We start from the raw sequence: 22,274 nt of genomic DNA on the forward strand, positions 1-22,274 counted from the left end.
ATGTCTCTAGAGGCATCAGTATGCACAGAAGTGTCTGACGTTTTGAAACACCAAATAATGTTCAATGATCTTCCAAAATGTATCATGTTGGAATGTATTACCATGTCATAACTGAGTTCAATTGATCTACATCATGAACCCAATCAAGTGTCATCAACATATTGATTATTGAGTTTGGTTTAACACGGCTTTGAAATAACAAATAACAAACAACTATTCATGTTTGAACTATTTTATGGTGACATACAAAGCAACACAAAATGCAACCGCCACTCTCAAACTGATCATATGACTGTACAACACATGTGTCTATGTACAGTGTATGAAACTAACAGAGCAACATAATCAGTCTAAACGTGAGCAAAAATTGAAGGTGTCTACAAACACATTAGCATTTTGATTAGATGACATTTTTAGAAAGCCTTTGTTTGTTTGTTTTTTAACATGACAGTCAGCAATATTGCAGCTATATCATGGCCTGTAAATAATGGAGTCTAGATCAAGTAAGCAGCTATATCAAGTATTATTAACAGAAATATTTCTCCATCAGAATCCTCATCAAGAAATATTTCTTTTTCAAAGCTTCCTGGTTTTTTCGTACATCAATAGAAAACATTTCATTTTAATGAAAACAACTTAAATGGCTTTTCAGTTAACAGACTACCAGGGACCTACACAGGTTCATATATTCCCTTGAAACAATGTAAATGCTATCAAAAAAGAAGTGTTTTCTGATTTATCATATTCGAATGTCACAAAATATTTTGATTTAGGTAAATGAATGCCTTTCTGGAGATGAATGAGTGAGTGAATATTGCTTTACGATGCATCAGCAATTATGCAGTTATCTGCTGCAATTGCTGGAGATGTGTTAATCAGGTGTGAAAAATGAGGAAATTGAAAGCAAGTTTATTGCCCTTTTCAGCAACATATTAGATGCATCAGCCAGCAAGATCAGATTACAAAGAGGTACTAGCGCTACGATTGTCTTCTGTCTCTGTCAAAGTATGGCAGTTATGATCATATTAGCGCTAAGATCGCTCTGTGGAACAGGACCCAGGCCTGGAACAGTCAAACCAGTGGCTGACTCGGGAAGAGATGCTAAAATGGGCATCATTTGGGTAACCAACACAGATGCTCTTCTGAGATAGTTATCCCTCTAACTGTCCAATTTAACAATAGGCAATGCCATCATTGACAATGGACTCTCAAACATATTTCCTCTCTACAATGTCAAGGTATAACATACACAAACAATCAAACTAAATACAGCACACAGACAAGACACGAACATGTCACATGAAGACAATGTCCTCAGTAATGTGTGGTCAACATAAAAAAATCAAACTTGTGTAGTGAAAACACAGAAACCGAATTCATCACATGATCCCTTGGATCACAATTAAGCATACACTGTGGATAACCCATATGATAAACTCAATGTCAACACACAAGACATTAGAAAGTTCAATACTGTTAGCTGAGCACCTTGGACATTGTCTCATCCAAATTTCCTCAATAGTACATATTTCAAAACTCAAATACCACCCCACACGTCTTGTGGTTCATGCCTGTATTAGGTTTATGAGTGGTCATCTGACAGTATTTCAGTACAGTACATCAAAGCTTACAGTGGGAGGAGAGTTAAATTGAATCAGGCCATAGATGTTCCCATATTGATAAAACCAAACCACCAAGTACACAATGAGCTCTTTACTCCAATACAATACCCCTCTGCACAAAGATCTGAGATCACCTCTAAAGGAGGTCGCATCAGCTGAACTTTGTATTGAGCGTGAAGGCTATTAAATTCTCAGTACAAGTGTGCAAAGCATTCAGGCCAGCATAGTTTCCATACTATGATTATCATATTCTAGCTACGTATATTACCTTTTCAAGGAGTGCTCTTGGATTAATATCACTGATACCTCTAACCTAGTTGATAATGATATCAACACACTAAAACCAACTCTGTGCATCAAGAAGGTGTAATACTGCTAAGGTCAAGTCATGCAATAGCATCAAGGCAACCATCAAATACTACACAGTAATATTATCTTTAAAAAAATAGTCTATATACATTGCTGTATGTCTGTTCATGTCCAGTTACTCATTCCACTGATCTTCATAAGTGAATAGAATTAACTCTGCATTTTAACAACAACCATCAAGGTTTAATAGAGAAACTTACATCTTGTTTTCCAACTAGTAAACTTGTATCACTTCACATCTGTAATAATAATGTGGAGAATGTTAGCACTCAGCAATATTCCAGCTATATGTCAGCAGCCTGTAAATAATCAAGCCTGGACCAGACAATCCAGTGGTTGACATCATGAACATCAATCTACGCAGTTGGGATACGATGACATGCATCAACCAAGTCAGCGAAAATGTCCACCCGATCCTGTTGGTCGTCACTTACAACAAGCATGGATTGCAGAAAACCAATTCTAACCTGGTTCTTCACTTGAAGGATAACATTAACAGCCAACAATAGCTGTATGGTTAAACTTAAATGAAACCTACCAACCAAATTATGATTTTTGAAATTTAATATACAACTCTTTCCAGTCAGGTGATGTGACTAATACAAAGAATTGAAGTCTTAACAAGAAAGGCTTCTCCTAAAATATTACATATCTATTTTTGTACAAAAAAGTTGGATATGGTGATCCATCAGGTAGGATAAGGGCAATTATAATTATCCTGGATTAAAATCAACTGTTGTTCAGCTGACTAACAAAGATTAGCAATAACAAAATTATCTTGACATCTGTTGAACTTGGTTTTATCCAGATTCGACTGAAAAAGATCTCTACATATATTATTTACATAACAGTTCACTTGTAAGCACCATATCAAACAGTACGATCATCACTTCAATAACAGTATTAATTCATCACCACAGACTCTTAAATACAATAAATAAATTCAAAATATATACATCAACATCAGTATAATATTTACAATGTATCACATGTCAAAGATTCATCAGAAAATGTCTTCATATGCATTGCAAAGTAATGAAACAAAAATACAGTATGTGAAATAACAACATTATCTCTAAATCTAGCAATATTAATCTGATAAATCCATACAAGTCTCATTCTCAATGGCATACAATGAATCTGGTTAGGTAGCACTTTTAATCATGAGACAACAATGTCTATCAATTTAACACTGCTCCACAGATATGTTCAGGTGACCATCGATGAGGGCACCTATTATACATAATGGACTCTCTTCCAGGCGAGGTCAATCATCAACTTGACAGCATTGGCATCGCCCTTAACAAATTAGTCTAGGTAGCGGTGAATGTGTCAGTCCACACAAGATGACCATGGAAGTGAAAGAGTAAATGATTAAGCTAAGGTTGAAAAGGTCAGTCCAATGTCATGTTTACTAGTATCTCATAATATGATTAAACTGGGGTCATTTAAAGACAGTCACGGATGACATGACAGAAGCTTAGTCGTTGTGGAGCTGTTGTGCAAGATAAAACGTACTGGTGAGAGGGCACACAAATCGGCAAACATTCTGCAATCTGTGTGGGACAATGGGCATCTCTAAAGGAACTGCTGAGGAATGTGCTGGTTTCTGAGGCCACCAGTCACTTCGAAGCTGACACTCATGAAGGGATGGCTACGAACTGGGGCAGAGGACACAGGCTTCATGTGGACAACACCTTGCGAGTCAGTGTACCTGTAACATGAAGTGATATAATACAGTCCAGGTATCTTACAGATTACATGTCAATCTCCAGTAGGCGATACAGGAATATATATATACAGTGGTTCAAGCCACAACAGGAATCCAATAATGTCTTTACATGCGGAGACTGACAGTTCAAGATACATCTTACATATGCAACTGGATAAGATCATAAACAGCTGGAAGTGCACAATCAGCTTGAACAGATGCAATACCTGCCGTGCAAATACTGTACTGAGAGTGAAGAAATCTTATCATGCTTATGAAGAAATGAAAGATACAGATTTCCTGCCATTATAAAGTCCTAGCAATGTTAGATATAGAATGGATTTATGAAGGCCCCCATCATCTAAGTTTCCAGTACATTGATCAAAAGTTGTTTATTCGAAGATTTCAGTTGCGACACATCTGATATATAGTTTTATCTTCAATACAGTTATTTCAGAAAAATTAAATTCAAGATAATTTGAATATTTCTGTTAGTATTAGGAATAATTATATATGGAGAAATGGGGAAAAGCATGAAAGCAAAAAAGTTAGTAACAAAATATTATCTGCAATAGGATGCAGGATTACAAATGTCCTGAAAAAAAGAAACCCACACTACCTAATCCACTAAAAAAACTTCAAATCTTTTCTGAGACACACATTTTGTAATTCAAATAGTTACGTAAGGTTTCGATCAATAAATTGAAGAAGGTGCTTAATAATACAATCAGATACAATAATGTGAGAATGCCAAAATATTTCAATGATATGTAGATTATAATTATAAACAGCGAACGTTAACATTAGGTTGAAGTAATCATTTTAACAAAATGTGTATCTCAAATAACTAACTAGCTATAACCTACAACTCTATAACAATTTTATTCTTTTGGAGTCAGGTCAAATATGCACACCATGGTGTGAGAACCTTTCTCTATGTAGAGACACTACAGTGAATGGAATCAATGCAGCCAGTCTGCATGAAGAACCTGCTAGAACTAGGAGCCATGGGCCTTGACATTAATCCTGAACAAGATCTGTCGGGTTAGGTAGGCTAGACCCACAGCTGCAACTTACGAGGACTCCCTGGGTGAGACGCACTGTCAAGTTCAAACCAACAATTACTGATCATTTGTCAACTTGCGAACCACTATTCATACAATTGTTGTCAACAGGCATTGACACAAGTTTCTCACGTTAAATGGAGCATGAAATTTGCTAAAAGCCTCCTTTTAACAACGCATGGTGACAATGGCATGTGAAGTTTATGCAACTCAGCATTCACATAAGAATCCATACCCCTTTGACAAGATGAGCTAGGGTACGCACAATAAAATATTCAAAACCATTAAAGAGCTCTTAAAATATTTACCTGATAGAGAAACTTTTTTGAAAAACAAGTCATACAACAATCACCAACCTTTGTTTATCGGAGATGTGTATTTTAACATCCAATATGTAGCTACTTGAAAGCCTTGTCATTAATGAAAATCTCATAGGGGCTGATACTTATCATTGTAAAAACCTTTCCATGCATAATTTCTATGATACTTCAACACTACAATTTTCAGACTCTTTCAGCATGTTCAGTTTGTTTTGCTACTGAAAACAATAATGGATCAAAACCAATTCATAATAATCAATTGAAATGATAGATTGAAGTAATTACAAAATGGGCCTGAACTTGTTTGTACAAGGCAGACGCTGTTTTTTTAACGAGCACCATTTTGAAATGTAAGGCTCCAAAATACAACCTCATTTGTTGCATGTCAGATTTGATTACCTTTAAGCTCAAATTAACCAACTGTATTGGACCATAGAATAATTATGATCATAAAAAAGGACTCATTTATTGTCTTCTCTGACAAACAAGCAAAGAACAAACTGCTTAGCTACAGCTATTTCTGACACAAATTACTCATCTGTCAAAGACTGTTTCATTCAAGTAACCATGGTGATTGCATTTGAATGAGTTAAGGTCTCCAAATCAAACCCTACATGTCATTGGCAACAGTTTGAGTTCTATTATCATTACTAGTTCTGGCATTACCATGTGTAAAGAATATGACTGAATAAATTGTTCTGTTGCCAAACAATAAAAATAATAATTGTGTTACATTAGCACCCAAACCAGGCCTAAAATACCAGAAATGCAAATGCATTGATGGATAAGTGACAACAATGATCTGCAACTCAGATACAGATTGCATGAAGAAGAATCTACCACTTTGTTTGTTTGTTTGTTGTTTAACGTCATACTCTGCAAATATGCCACACCTGTAAATAATCAAGTCAAATCATTTGGAGCAACAATCTATGCCATCAGGAACAATGACTTGTGACCATCCAATCCCCTAAGTCGCCTCTAATGGCCAGTATAGGTTGCTGGGACTTATCCTAACACAGAATAGAAGCGTAATATTTACAGGCTATCATATAGATGCAATATTGCTGAGAATAGCGTTACAAAGACAGACAAAAAAAACACGGAACTGTCACTGTTGCTGTATTATCAAACACTTTGAGCTGATGAGTCCACCGTCAATACTTTCCTTGACATATACCAAATACTTCTATGTGAACTTGATACTTCAAACCACTATTTCCATGCACCGCACTGTGCATATGCATGCTGAATTAAATGCACTGTGAAAGATCCACACATTTTAAGTTGCTCAGTGTGCTATGAATACAGCTGTTACTGACATCTGTCAAAGTGAAATTCACATCACATCGTCAATAATGCAGGGCATGCATCAAACATGCTATGTACGAGCAGCAACCAGGTGGGATATTGGGTGTTAGAGAAATCAATGTCGTTACATACGAACACATATCAAGTTGATCCGAAGGCACTAAAAGTTGCCTCCCTTTGTCTCATGATAAAAGATTGGGGGATTTCAGGAAATCTGAAAACAAGATTATGGGTTCAAGCATTCAAATAAAATCTCAAACTTGAGCTTTAGGGATCCAAACAGATTATGATCATGCTTTCAACACACTTATAGTGCAATAACATCCCATGTGGAAAAGAGTGTGGGTATTAGTCTCAAAATATGGAAGGACTATGATCGACTAAAGATTTCAGAAATAATGTATTGGCAATTTTGAGGCAATTAACAATATATGTCAACAGGAAGGGTGTGCTGTTAGTATATTGGTGAAATTATCGCGATATCATGTTTATATTGCACTAAAACACTGACATTGGGATGCTAATGAAAGAGAACTACGTTGCGCAGATGCATAAAACGCTGCGTCTGATCAGTCCTTAAAAAGAAAAAAAACAACATTTTTACAACCCTTTCAAACATAAATCATTATCTGAGAAATCTTTGATGTTTTCAATTAAACAGAATTTTCTTCTGTTTAAACCATTTCAGACTGAATACATCTCAGTTTTTTTCTTTTCATGACTCTAAATTCTAATGTAAACAAATTAATCAAACGGCATAGAGCCCAATTTTCAATACACTAATTACTAATTACTATATCTGTATTTTATTCCTGTTTGCCTTATTAGTCATGTCAGTGCAAGTAATAATCCTACATTCTGTAGGCTGGTTGGTCATAATCCTTCCACAGCTGGGGCAAGGGAAAAGGGAAGTAACTGGATTGTTCAGCAACAGCTCACTCAACATACCTCCTCAAAGCTAGCAAAATCTTGTACATTTCTGAAGTAAATCAGAAACTCATAGATTTGCTTTGTTTCTATATCCTGGCTCTGAACACAGAGGTGCAATTGAACAAGAAAGAGACTCATATTGGTAAAAATCACACATTAATAATGCTTCACGGTCATAAGGAAGACCCTACAAAACCAAATCCTAACATAAACACCGGGAATGCTGCAACATAGATATTAACTGTCTGTGCAGCAATTGTTTCGAAGAACATCATGACACTCAACTATGGTAACCATGGCATTCACAAATCTGAAATAATTCAAAATTTTACTTTTAGCATTATCTTCAATTCTTAACGCAAGCTTTAATTCAAAATGCCATTTCAACCAATAATTTGTTACAAAGTAAAGATACAGAGGATGTTCCATGTGTCAAGTGAAATATCATGTTTCTCTCATCGAGTGACAGGGAAAGGAGGTATTTGCACAAGTGGCATAGCCATGAGTGAAAATATCTTCTTTCTCCCATCATGAGATGAGAGAAACATTATATTTCTAGAGACACATGGAATGTCCTATTTATTATATACTTTTGTGTAGTTGTCTACCGTAAAATTAAATTATTTCATTACAAATGTAAAACCTTGAATATGCCCTACCCAACCAACAAGGTTACCACGCCTTATAATTGTGACTGAAATAGTACTTCCGTGTTTGCAAAATCTTAAAAAATATGAACAAAAAATATTTGAGGTTAATAACATTCCTTATCATACATTATGATTATATACAAAATCAACTTCAATAAAAAATATTCTTGAAATCTACGAATCTGTTGAATGCGAAAGAATGGACTGGACACTGGTCAAGTAACAAAAATGGCACTTTGTGGAAACTACAATCTCGATTGACGAGTCAAATGAGATATTTACAGTTTATAACGAAACATTTGTAAGAGAATAAATAACAGCAAGAAGCAATATTAACTCCATAAATGACTATCTGTCATTATTTTGCCTCATTAATATGGAACTAGTGCAAAAAAGAAGTCAACAGTTTGTGTAAGGGAGGTAAATCTTGCAAGACAATAGTTCCGTCAAAGCATTATATGCACTGAAATGCCCTTTTTTCTCAACTTCAGAAAACTTTCACATTGAAGTATATAATAAAAAGCGTTCATGCGCTTAAGCAAAAACATTATGAAACATTTTCTGAAAAATCCTTGGCAAACATACTTACTTGGCACGAAGGACACCACTGCGGGTTTTGCTGGCACGGTTGTTGACAGTGGTGTTGACAGTGTTGTCAGACATGTTGTTTTTAGCCAACAACTCATCAAACTGTTTCCGTGGTAACCCTGGTAAAATATTTAGCATATATATTTTTTCATGACAATCACAAATAGTGTAACAAAAACATAGGCTGTCTTCCCAATGCTACATTCTGGCGTCATATTCTCTTCAAAATCTTTTTCAGCATTACAAAACATTTAAGCAAGCACGTTTTACTGCAACACAATTTGACACATAACAATTTGATCAATGCAATCATTGTTTATATACTGACAACAGTGTTTAACATGTAGATACATATCTACGTAAAATGAGATGGTGATAGATTAGAAATGCTTGCTTGATAGTGTACATGGTGCAATAGACATGAGGTTCTACACATTTCCACAAGTTTCTATCCACTTGAAATAATGTAAATCCAAGTCATTGTTTTTATCTGGAAATACATGCAAATTCTTATCAATTTCAGTAACGATATTGATAAATCCCCAAAGCTCATTTTGACAAAAGCTGTAATAGTTAAAAGTAGCTATACTACTCCAAAGCTGTACCCATCAAAGGGATATAAATGATCACACACAGAAAAAGAAAAACTCAACAAAACATAATTACCTCATTAGCCTATTGTCACAATATGACTGAATTTATGCTGATGCAACATTATATGTTAACTCACTCAATTGATACTCTATTAATCTTACAGGTTAAACGTCTTTTTCAACATGATAACTATTAATGATCACTGAAAACATAATGTGCCAGGATAACATAATATTTAAACTACAGATAAGACATTGTCAACAGAACCAATTCAAAAAGTTCATTAATTTACCTGGCATCAAATATCCAGGAACACTGGAACTCTTTGGTGGTCCTTTCACAGGAGGAAGATCCTTGTGACCTACAGCAGAACAGATGGCTACACATCACCTACATAGCTTCAACAGGAATCCCTGGTCATATCAAAGCATGTCCTTGTAATTCATCATTGCAGTTTAAACCACCCCTTGCACCATACCCAAATGTATATGTTGTTAACAAGATATTTCCTTCAACAATCAGTCCAAATTTTATGTCCCATGAGGTCAAGTGATGCATGCTACATCTCATATTCATTACCCTTGTCTCACAAAGCAACCTGTTTGTTATTTAACATCACTCAATATTTCAGGTATATGACGGCGGTCTGTAAAGAATCTAGTCTGAAACAGACATTCCAGTGATTGACATCATGAGCATCGACCTACGCAATTGGGATATGATGACATACATCCACCAATTCAGCAAGCCTGACCACCCGATCCTGTTAGTAACCACTTATGATAAGCATGGGTTGCTTAAGTCCAATTTTCATGGTGACAAAGCAATATGAGCGTTATGACAGTTTTCTGAAACTCTCTGTACAGATGGACCTTGGTCAACCGAGCTCAAGAAGTCAACAATAATAAAATATATTGTTAACCTGTTGAATTATGTTACCAGTTCAAAGACTGAAAAACTGAACTGAATCCAAGTCTGAACTACCATTTACCCCACATAACCATGATGAAAGCAGTATTTCTTGCAAACAGATTTTCCACCTGCATAACACTTTTCCATGGCCGATACATAAATACATAAATAAAGTCTGTCCATCCACTTCAGTATCATTCCCTCATCCTTTCATGCCCAGTACTCTTCCTATTCCACCCATCTACAGCTATATATGTGTCATTCTTGTCATACACACATACACATGGCTGCATATATAAAACACAATGTATACAAAGCCTTGTGATTGGGTGTATGACAAGAATGACATATGCATAGCTGTAGTGGTAAGTCTCTGGGCATGAAATAGGAAGAGTATTATTCATAAAATAGCTCTCAGACTTGTAGATGACAGAAATAACAATATGCCACATACAGAGACATACTTTCAAGGCATACAACAGAATATCCTGAAGTGCCATATACTAGAGATGTCATTGTATATCATGCTATCAATGTATCAAATGTCTATACTATGTCAATACAAATTTGTGAATATCAATACAAATTTGTGAATATCAATACAAATTTATGAACATCAATACTTAATGCCACAGAAATATTACAATCATAAAGACTACTATGGCTGAGGATAACGAAAAGGCAGAAAATTCCATTTAAACATTTAATGGTTCAATCTAGTTCAGAATCAGAGTTAGCATAAAACTTGAAAATTGTTTAACTGCAGGTCTACAAAGGATTTTATTACAAGTACAGGTTAACTAATTTTATTATTAATCAATATATCAATATATTACGATACTTTTGAGTGGATATATTGACATACTCCAGTCCATTGTAAGCAATTTAACATTAATACAAGATACATACTCAGCATAATTATTGATGTGCCATGTAGATAATTAAAGTAGTTAAAAAAAAGGTCAAATTTTCAACTGCCAAGAGTGCAGTTCAGTGGCATCTGGAATAAATAATTAAACCCACATTGACTGTTTTCCATCACCTTCAATCTTGCACTTTCATTTTTTTAATGGACATAGTCCATTTTTCCAGTTTCACAAAAGCATCCAATCAGTTTGACATAGGCATAAACATGTTCTTCAACAGTTGATCATATTGTCAACATACTCTGACCTATCGACACTTGTTGGCACATGATCATGCTTGACACCCTACATATCCAGCTGACCCTTCAATAGTGATGCTGAGTGTATGTGAAGTGTGGATTCAGAGAGGATGATAATCCCATGTTTATCACATTTCTCATGTCAACAGTTCAAAGAAATATATAACATGATTAATTTGAGTCTTAATTTACAAATACTTACACTTTGACAGTTACAAAGACAGATAAGCTACACACATTAGTAACCACTACTTATCAAACTGAAAAGAATGAGACATCTGGCACTACAGAGATCAAAAGCACAGACAATATGGAGATGAAACTGGCACAAGCAGTTATGTTGCTGCACTAGCAATTAAGGAATAATTTATTCTACAAAACAAATTCAAGGTCATTAGTACATTAACCATGCTAACTACTGAAGTTGCATAATAAAATTGCTATCCATTTTGTGAGAAAATTGGGGGGGGGGGGGGGGAGTCCCGCTTATGCTATACATGTTTCAGATTTCTAAACCTGGATATCGACTTTTGATGGACGGATGGAGACCAAAGCCAATCAAGATATCAAGTTAGTTTTCACAGTATATTGAACAAAACATACTCATACACTCACTACAATTCAGAACTAGATGTCAGTTGATATGAGACATTCAAAGAATTAGATAAAATATTATGTGTCAACACACAATTTCCACACAGGAACAAGGCCTTGACTGTAACTCTCACCAACAACATGTAAAGTTGTACATCTAAGTGTACATTGTACTTCTGTGAAAAGCTTAGCATGAAACTGATAACCTACACAACACAACAGTTCACCAGCTGCTGTATCTGCCTGTACTTACCACCTATTGCACTGTCCACATCCTCATCCTTGTTTGTACCAGCTGGAGAAATGTACACATTACAAACCTCTATGTATGTTGTTGTTCAAAGACAGTTGAGCACAAAAAATCAATGCCCCAACACATAGCAAAAAACAACAACCAACATAAACAGCAATGACAAATGTGCATTATAAACAAAGTTACCTCAACGGGAAAAGATCAGCCAGGGAACAAATCAAGAATTAATAATTTTCAGGCCAGCAAGTGTTGAAAAGAAAGGCCTTCAAGAATTCAGCAGCATATCATCGTATTCATAAATATGGATCTAGGAAGCTAAGTGTACATGTTTTGTGTGCAAGTGGAGACCCAGTCAAGGATATATATTTCCTCCCAGTTTGTTCCCACAGTTGTGAAGAATATAAAGAGTGCACGAACATACATAACTACACAAGCACTATATATGCTCATTAGTGAAAACTGAGCCTTGGTGAAATTTCTTGCTTCATGATTGTCATGTGAACATCAAATTGGTCAAGCACAACCTGCATCAACCCAACCAAAGCTGTGTTGTTATTCTCAGTGCACCATTTACTTACTGTGAATCTCAGTCATGTCCGCCATCATCGTTCCTTTCCGCAGGAGTTCATCTCGCTTTTTCTTCTGTGTTTCTTTGCTTGCATGCCAGTTACACAAAAACTGACGAGATGTTTCAGAGATCTCCTTCCCATCTAGCATCTCTGTAGACATTCATTTTACAAGAATTGTTATGTAATCCTACAAATGTCAAGGTTGCAAAGATTGTGAGTTACATAAGCAGAAAATCATATTCCAATCATATGTAGGTATTTCAGTCAATGAAGAGTTATCCCCATGAATGTTTTAGGTATGTAGATATTTCAAAACTTTCAAAATTTCTTTGATAACCTTTCATCTTATACACTGATTTACAATATGTTTTAGAGTAAAACTATAATTTGACACTTTTAAATTTGAAATACATTATATACAAACTAGTACTAAACAATAGGGGCAATAAAGATTGTTTCTGTTTACCTAAATGCTTTGACATGACAATAATCCTGTCCCTGTATTTGGCCTTGTGACACACTGGGTTGCCCATCAACTCCAGCCTCCACAGGAATGGCCACAGTCCCAGAATATGAGCAAGCTCCTTCATGTCATTGAGGAAGTTGTCACTAGCCATCATCTGTGTGAGACGCTTCATCACCTCCAGGTCCTTAATGCTGTCCAGGTTATTGCCTGATATGTTGAGCACTTGTAGAGTGTTCTGGAAGTGAAGTCACATAATACTATCAAAACACTGACTGTGAATGGTCAATTGTGCATACAAAACATCAGAAAAAGTCATTTAATGGATTTTAGGGCCTGAATGTTTGTGAAAATAAACAGTATATACAGTGATAACTAGGAACAGAATGCTAAATCTTCCATATATTTTCTATTACAAGAATGACATCTCATATACATACAGCGAGAGTTCTGAGTGACCTGGGGTCAAAGAGCAGCTTCTCTCCTGGGGGCAGCTGTTGGTTCTCCACGTGCAGCTCCTGCAGCTGGTCCAGCTTCTCTAGGCCCTCCACAACCGTGATGTTGTTGCCACCGATGTAGCTGAAACACAGCACAGGGGTAGACACCACTGGTCATATCCAACTCATATTTACTTCTTTATTTTCAACAATACAGGAAAATAATGAAATAAAACTACAAATACCAGCTTGAGATGGGTGAGTTAAAATGCAGTTTATAACGTCACGTCCCAAGATTATTGCACTTATAGAGCGATTTCAAAGCACCAGGCAGGGTAACAACAAATACCATCTTTCAACATATTTTGGTATGACGTAGCTGGGGATCGAACCCCGAAACTTCCAGGGACCCCTTCAGCATAAACACAAGGGGTCGTTTTCAAACTCATGGGGACACACTCTGATAGTTCATATAAAACATCCAACCTGATATGCAGGTTATTGATGCAGAATCTAACCATCCACACGTAGTGTCAGCGATACAAAGAGAGTTTACATGCCATCTTTCTCAGATGTAACATATTGCAGCAACATCTGAAGTCATACATATTTAGCCTCACTAGTTTGTTTGTGATCACTGCTATAAGCATGTCTCTTCAAGGTACTCGTATTCTAAAATTAGAAAGTAGCTTTTTTATTGAATTAGATTTCACGACATGTCGCAGTATTTCTTTCTGATTTATGCTTCTACCATGTGTAGTCACGAAGTCAGGTTCTCTGTAAATTTCTACCTTTCTCAGTTTTTCTATCTTTCCTCAGTCTGACACCATGGTAGATGTCAGGTGAGTAGTGTCCAATTTAAAAAATTAAATATACATGGTGAAATTTTGACTAGCCAGATGGACCATCTACTTTATGTTTCAGCAAGCCCTTTGTAATTTCAACTAGCTATGGGCCAAAGGGCAAGCAGTTAAATTGTCCCTTGTGCAAGAATATGTGAACTCAATTCTGATCCGACCATTTGTGGCTTTAAGCCAATGATAGTTGCTGATTGTAAATTGAAAGTTTAAGACGCATCAGACACCGAATATAACAATGTTTACATTCAATAATAGAAGCAGCTGTCCGAGTTAAGGTAAACTGGCTTTGATACAGTCAGAGATTCCCATAATTATATAAAATAAACCCATCCACATATATACGCCCGATGTCCGACTGAGTGTAAATCACCATGCACCAATGAATAAATGATTGTGAAAATTCTGCGAGGCTGCAGCTCGGCAGAACACTGAACCCTATATGCCCTGAACTGTGCCTGAATTTACCCCTTGGGTACAGTGTGCATTATCAATCTATTGATTAACAATGTTAGTATTAACACCAACCTAATAGTTTGCTAGAGACAAGTTTCATAAGGATGTTCTCAAGATTGTAGTAAATTTCAAAAAGATATTTTTTAATACCATTATCAAAATTGTAAAATATCTTCAGGACATTTCGGACGGCAATCAGAACTGAAACTGAAAGTTAAAAATTCACAGTTAAAAACTCACAGTTTTACAAGTCGGTTGAGGGGCCCAAGGTTTTCTATTTTGCAGATGTTGTTGTTCTGTAGATATAAGTGAGTGAGGCTCTGATTGTGATGGAGAACCGGCACTTTACTCAGTTGGTTGTCATAGAGATACAGGACTATCAGGTTCCGGCACAATGCCAGGTCCTCACCCTGAAGGAAAACAAGAAAGCAAAATAGTATGACAGACAACAATCAATGGACATTGACATTTCTCAATGCATACAATGAATGCTTAATTTTGATAACTCATCAGCCCAAAAGAATAATAAATTACGACGTCATGGGTAAATCTTTCCGAAATTGACACCAAGTCAGTGTCTCAAGTATTCTTGAATTAAATTCCTTTTTTGGTCATTAAAATTTAAAACTGTTTGTTTAAAGAATCCTTATGAAGCCAAATCAGTTTTCTTCTTCTTTTTTTTCTGGGTATTGATTATCTTGATCAATATGCCAAGATGCAGGAGGCAAAAACATATTGATTTGAGGTTAATTTCCCATACATAAACATTTTTTAAAAGCTTTAACACAATTTCAGACAAAGTAATGTGAAAAACCCATTATTTTTTCACTTTTGCAATAGCTGAAGTAGAATCATCTGTTAACACAGAATTGCCTGAAGATAAATCAGTCTGGTCCTGTGATTATAAAAAAAACAACATTTTGTAGCTCAATCGGACAATAATGATACTGTATTTTCTTGAGTATAGTGAGCACCCCATCTAGGGGATTCAGAATTGGGGGGTGGGGGGATTTTTTTTAGCATTATGCGCAGTAAAAGATTACATCATACCCCTTAAATGATTTTGGGGAAACAAACTGATTAACTAAACAGCTGATCATACTAGCCAAGCACTAACTTACAGATGCCTTTTCTGGGCCAAAATGCACTGTTGTCCATCATACCAATTGACCACAGCACTTATCTAAAATCATTAATAACACTGGCCCAGATTTTGAAGAATAAATAAATACAGATCATACTGCCATGATGACTAGGAGTTAACTAAATCCACACTTCACTATCTATATAGATCTGTCTACAACTTCTACATGAAGTATCTCTCCATGGTGAATGTTTGCATGGCTCTTCAGCTGCCAGTACTGTGACATGTGAGTAGGAATTTGACAGAGGATTAACAGCCAGACAGTGAAAGGTAATCTCTCTCATGATATACCTATCACAAGGAGTGGAAATTTACAACTGTCCAAGGCCCTTAAATTTTCCTCAAACCTGTATTGATCGGAGGATACTTTTAGTACAAAATAACATGAAATTCTGACAAAATGAGAAGTGTTTATTTTGTCAACCAAGGTGTCAAGATGTGGACAGTAGTCTTGAGTATTATGAGTGATAAAAGCCAGATGGTATCTTCCAGAAATGATGATATACCTGATAAATACAAACTCTTCAAACTGGACCGAGCTTAAAAAAGATCTGGCACAAAGTCAGGTTTGGATCATCTTCCCGAGGCAAGGGAGTTAACAGACTCTAAAAGTCCAGTTTCCACCCTTGCCGAATAAGGATGGAATTTCTGGGCTCGATCGTAGCGCCACCAGTTGCTATTACGAGTTACGTTCCTTCTAGCCCCTCCTATTGACCAACCAGATTCCACCTCTCATATGACTTGCATTTGTTTAAACATAATGGCAGCATCTAGTGAAGACGATCTGATCAATGATCAACATATGTTTACCTCACAAAGTGCATCAAATCATGTGATAACCTTGATTAAAAACATGAAAAGATTTGGGAAATATCTGTCAACACCAAGTTCGCAGAAAACATGCTTCGCAAATCCGGCAGTCGACTGAAATCTGCATGTTGAAATCCATGTTGTTTCCGAACTGGATGTCGATTTTGTTACGCGATTTTGATTGAATTATGCATAGACTCAGTCCAGCCAAATTATAACTCCATAATTGCAGCCTAGTTCTGCAAAGGTGGAAATTGGACTTTTACAGTCAGTTAACAGTTGCTTCAGGAAGATAGGTTTGGATAGATTCCAATAAATCTAGTTTTGTGTCATTCTGTGTCTTGTATTGACATGAGCATATTGTCACATTTTGCTTTCTCAAAATAACATATTCTCAAAAAACAAATGTGATACCATGTAGGGTTCAGATCAGTTCAATTTCCATGACATTGAAAGTTTGTTACCTGAAATGTCCTAACCACATTTTTTAAATTTGGTATTGATACACAAAGTCACCCAACACCATTTTGCTACAGAGTAAAGTACTGAACATGTTGCAACTTCATATTTATCAACTCGTATCATACATTTATAATCCATAATGACAGCTGAACATGATATTTTACATGCTCTGTACTGATAAACTTAATAACACGCATGACTCTTCAGCTATGCATATTTTGCATCAATAAAATCCATATATCTGGAGACAGTCTTGTTTTTCTGTAGGTTTAATTAACATGACAAACTATTTAAACTACTGGTAAGTATGGTCAATAGCAGACATGCTTTTACTTTTAGACAACACTGATCCAAGTTCATGAATTTCAATCACTGTCATCACCGGATGCAAACACTGGCAACACTCTGTTGAAGTGCCACTGACGTTTTTCAGGCAGACTTACAATATGTACAGTAAATATTAATAGTGAAGAACCCAATCTGAATAATGATTGTGAACTTTCACGTTTGACTGGTTAACTTCCTGTGCCTTGTCGAAGTACAGTTTTGAAATGAATGTTATTCAGGCTCAAACTAGGCCAGCCACTGGTGGATCATGTTGATAGAAACGATGTGACCAAGATCAGAGACCTCATGGGTGAAAAATCACATTTTCGCTTTTCATTATATTTTAAAACTACAGCATCTTCGCAACACAAAAATACAATTCACAAGCTTCAAATTCATATTTATTACAGTGATACATGACATCACAAATGGCGGTCTTCACTAAAGTGAGTTGACGTCATGGCACAATTATATTCTAGCACCCATAAGGTTCCTTTTCTCATGGTGGGTCACAAATATTGATACACAGTGGCGAATGCTATGGCTAAATCTTTAATGTACTCATGCATTGCACAGATTCAAAGCGTAAAACAAAACTTGGGTTAAAAAACTTTCCTCCAATCTAATCAGTGTGAAAGCTTATTACAATCCATATGTAACATTTACACTGAAGAATATGAGCAGGGACAGGTTTGGGCTCGTTGACTCCACTGCACTGTGTATTGATTAGCATGATTAGAGACATAAAAATTGATCAAACTATCAATGTATAGACAATCACTCATGGCCTAATCATTTATTAGTGACACTACGTCGATAACAAGGAAAAAACATCAATAAATGACATTCACAATTCTATGATACCTAGTGTTTGAAATGAAGCAAGATATCTTGTTTGTTGTTTAATACCGTAATCAGCAATATTCCAGGTGGTTTGTAAATAATCCAGTCCGGACCAGGCAATCCACTGATTGAGATCAAGAGCATTGATCTATGTAACTTGATCAACCAAGTCAGCAAGTCTGACCACCCAATCCCGTTGGCCGCCTCTAACAGATAAGCATGAGAGTAAAAGAGGCTTTTTTCATGACAGGAGACTGTGCTTGTAGGAGGCGACTAACGGGATCGGGTGGTCAGACTCGCTGACTTGGTTGATGCATGCCATCGATCCCAATTGCGTGGATCGATGCGCATGATTTAAATCACTGGATTGTCTGGTCCAGACTCGATTATTTACAGACCGCCGTCATATAGCTGGAATATTGCTGAGTGCAGCGGTATACAACAAACCAAACAACCTTTTCATGACACTATAATGTTAAATATAAAACATCTTGGGGGTCCCTTGATTAAAATACCAGCATCAGAGCAAACATAAGGACCCCAGTTATATTAGTTTTGCTGATTTTGATAGATCTGCAAAATAAAATCTTTTCTTATGTTAATAGGCGTCACATGTCATCTCAGAGAAAACTAAACAAGGTTTACACTTCTACATACCACTTCATCTATAGACTTGTCCTCTAGGTAAAGATGTGTTAATCGTCGAAGATACTGCTGCATTGATTCATCTCGCTTCTTCTTTGTATAGCCAGATGTACCACGGGCAATCAGGTCTATTGTCAACTTGGGCATCTTGGATGCTGTTAGATCACAAACTATTATAGGGCAATGTCCATGTTTCAAGCTTGTTTAATGACATGGCAATACATAGTTATTGTGTATATAATCCATGGGTGGTATTTTTATATTTCTGAAACAAACAAAAAATAAATAGATTAGATGAAAATATTGATGCATTTTGGTTTACCAGCAAATCTTAATTTCATATTATTAATAATTCAACAACAGTCTTCCATATATCCACACAACATCATCCTCCTGCCACCAATTCAAAGATGAGGATTTCTGAAATTTATCTAAACTTGCTCAGGGCCGAGGAAGCAAATGTCAAGTAAAAGGGTACACAAAGTATGTGATGTTGTCTACCAGTTGTCAGCCTTTCATTTTTGTGGAAGCCTGGATGGCTGAGTTGGTTAGATCACAGACTTTGTGTGCTGGCGATTAGGTGCCTCACTCTGGCAGTGTGGTTCGAATCCCGGATGGGACTCAACACCCCAAAAGTATGAGAATCTGTACTTTACTAAGAAAGTGTTACCCCAAATATATCATTTGTTACATTTGACCACTTTCTATGGCATTGTATGTTCATAAATATTATTTATCAATCTCACTTAAATCAGATCTTAGTTCTCGCTATCGCTAAACAAAGATCTGAGGACATCCCATTACAGGTCACGTCATGAATGACCTTTCATCCAACCAATCAAAGCGTCGCTTACCAATACCAGATCATGAAAGTGACAGTCGGAAAGTGTTTTCTCATCATGCAACCTCAAAAACATTAACACAGGGTAATCTGATCGACAGTTACGGCCCGTACGACTGATTCCGTCAAAACCATCTATCTCTCACTTCCGTGGGTCAAACATTTGAACGGAGGAGGCGTTGCACAGTACATGGGAAGAACTGTCGTACAATCTCAGCCATATATTAGACATTCCGTTTCAGTTCAGTTTTCAAAATTTTAATCGAGAACTGTGCAAACATGTTTTTCACACATATTCTGAAATGGAAGTCACCAGGTTGAAATGAGAACCGTTAAGCTTGAGAAAGCTGCTTTCTAATTGGCTGATGTTTGTCATTTCAGTGGTTGGTCAAAGTTCGCGAAAGGACGTTCTGACGTGAACCGGAATGGGATGTCCTCAGATCTTTGTTTAGTGGCAGCGAGAACTTAGATCTGACTTCAATGAGATTGTATTACTTATGTTCTTCTTTCATGTTTATTTCATGTAAAGGAGTTACTACGTGTGGATAATAACTATCAAAATGCTTGGAATGATCAATGACAATGATTTACAGAATGCTCTACTACCTGAGATTATACCAGTGACATTTCAGCAACAAACTCAGCACCTTTTATGGTTCCCTTGTTTAAAACCTGAGTATTTTTATCATTGTATTTTCAGCATTGCTGTTTCCTTGTTGAATCAACACTTAAAAACAAATGAAATCAAGACACCATATGGTATATAAGATTCTATTGTTGGATCATAGGTTTTCGGACAACATACGTTTTCGGGTGGCTTTGTTTATCTCGATTACTTGCTTTATAACAAGGAGTGTGGCATCACGCAGACATAGTAAATACTCTGATAATGGCTTGTAATTAAGATAAAGCTATCTTTTATAAGTGAGTGACATGTATTAGGCTACAGATGTTCATGTTTCTTAAGTATCCGAAAACCCATATGACAAGCTTATATGGTCCCTGTAGAAACTAAATACTTTCACAGTAGGTTGACTGGTTACTCAATACATTTTATGTATAATCATGGAAATGTGCTGTTCATACACAAGTAAACAGAGAATTGATAATGCATTCTATACGTTTGCAGATCAATTCAAGACAATTTCATACACACGTCAGTTACCTATTTAATTAAATATACCTATACTGCTGATTATCTTACCATTCAATTTGTGGTGTCCCCCGCCGTGATATTGCTGGAATATTGCTAAAAGCGGTGTAAAACCATACTCACTCACTCACTCTTACCATTCAACCATCCTCACTATAAATGATCACACCACTCTGAGTACATAAATGCTGAGTTTATCGTAAATGTCTAATATTATTAGATTAATGATATTGTGTCAGGGTAGGATAAATCGCAACACCATTTAGGGGCCTAATAATTTGAAATTGATAGCGTATAGAGATATCTAATTTCCTCACCGAAGTGATCAAGTTGTAAAAGTTACTAAAACACGTCAACGATGACACGTTAACATCATGTTATAGTATAATAACTGAACGATATCCGGTTTGGCTATACTGCATACATGTATAGAATCTATAGATCTACCTGTTACATACCAAGGCCTTTTGAAGTCACAAATTGAATGGAAACGTGAACTGACAGTGGAAGAACTCTGACAGTTATGAGGCAGCAATTAACACGCACTAGCCGATTAATACTTACAATGTGTGCAACATATCCAATCTCAACTTCATGTCATATCATTATTTTACTAATATGTAGCCTTGAAACATATGATGCACAAATAATAACTGAAGCCTCCAAGAAAACGTTACGATGTTTACACATGTAGCGCCTTGATACTATGATTGACAAGGCTTGATCACATGACCGGTTGCTAAGGTGGTTGTTATGTAGAAGATTTTCTTTTCGCATCAATGCTGAAGACTGAAAGCACGACTTCTCGTCACCAAAATCATATCTAAATCTGTTTTTGTAAGAATGGTAAAGATGATAAGTGTAATTACTAACCCGGAGAGGAAAAAGAGAATGCCACAACCGGCAAGGGTGAACTTCTTTCTACAGAAGCTATTTTCTATCAACTAGTTATTATTACAGAAATGAAAACAACTACTCTAATGAATGTACTTTTTTCCAACACAATTTTAAAAGTTATTACACTCATTGGCGTTCTACATTTAATTGTATCATTAAGGTAGTGTTATTTCCAATAGGAATTAAGGGAACGCGGGTTGTCCAGTGGTTACAACGTATTATAATAATACTACTACTAATAATAATAATAATGAAAATAATAACAACAATAATAATATGCCGTTATT

The 22,274-nt window shown here is 36.1% G+C and overlaps 1 protein-coding gene across 5 annotated transcripts; it reads right to left on the bottom strand.

Annotated features, from left to right (window-relative positions):
- Positions 1 to 232: 232 nt before the first annotated feature.
- On the bottom strand, positions 233 to 22,005 carry LOC139480111 (protein phosphatase 1 regulatory subunit 42-like). Of its 5 annotated transcripts, XM_071263138.1 has the most exons (11): positions 21,964 to 22,005; positions 19,109 to 19,361; positions 15,106 to 15,275; positions 13,556 to 13,694; positions 13,119 to 13,353; positions 12,662 to 12,802; positions 12,084 to 12,125; positions 9,452 to 9,520; positions 8,567 to 8,684; positions 4,780 to 4,802; positions 3,577 to 3,705 (listed from the first exon to the last, which is right to left on the bottom strand). In XM_071263138.1, the coding sequence occupies exons 2-11, from the start codon at positions 19,241 to 19,243 to the stop codon at positions 3,674 to 3,676; spliced, it is 1,104 nt and encodes a 367-aa protein (XP_071119239.1). In that variant the 5' UTR covers positions 19,244 to 19,361; positions 21,964 to 22,005; the 3' UTR covers positions 3,577 to 3,673. The 5 variants fall into 5 exon arrangements, with proteins under 5 accessions (XP_071119236.1, XP_071119237.1, XP_071119238.1 ...); XM_071263135.1 differs by lacking the exon at positions 4,780 to 4,802 and having other exon boundaries at positions 233 to 3,705; XM_071263136.1 differs by lacking the exons at positions 4,780 to 4,802; positions 21,964 to 22,005 and adding an exon at positions 21,655 to 21,739 and having other exon boundaries at positions 233 to 3,705.
- Between the last annotated feature and the right edge of the window lie 269 nt (positions 22,006 to 22,274).

Source organism: Haliotis cracherodii, unplaced genomic scaffold, assembly GCF_022045235.1.
Source record: "Haliotis cracherodii isolate W230 unplaced genomic scaffold, xgHalCrac1.p SCAF_4, whole genome shotgun sequence".
NCBI lineage: Eukaryota > Metazoa > Mollusca > Gastropoda > Lepetellida > Haliotidae > Haliotis > Haliotis cracherodii.

Bases quoted from the DNA above. Each gene is read 5' to 3' on its own strand.
- LOC139480111 (XM_071263135.1), bottom strand. From the start codon at position 19,243: ATGCCCAAGTTGACAATAGACCTGATTGCCCGTGGTACATCTGGCTAT. The intron at 13,354-13,555 runs GTATGTATATGA...CTTCACTTCCAG, and splicing joins GGTCACTCAGAACTCTCGCT to AACACTCTACAAGTGCTCAA. The intron at 12,803-13,118 runs GTAAACAGAAAC...GAATGTCTACAG, and splicing joins TGTCATGTCAAAGCATTTAG to AGATGCTAGATGGGAAGGAG.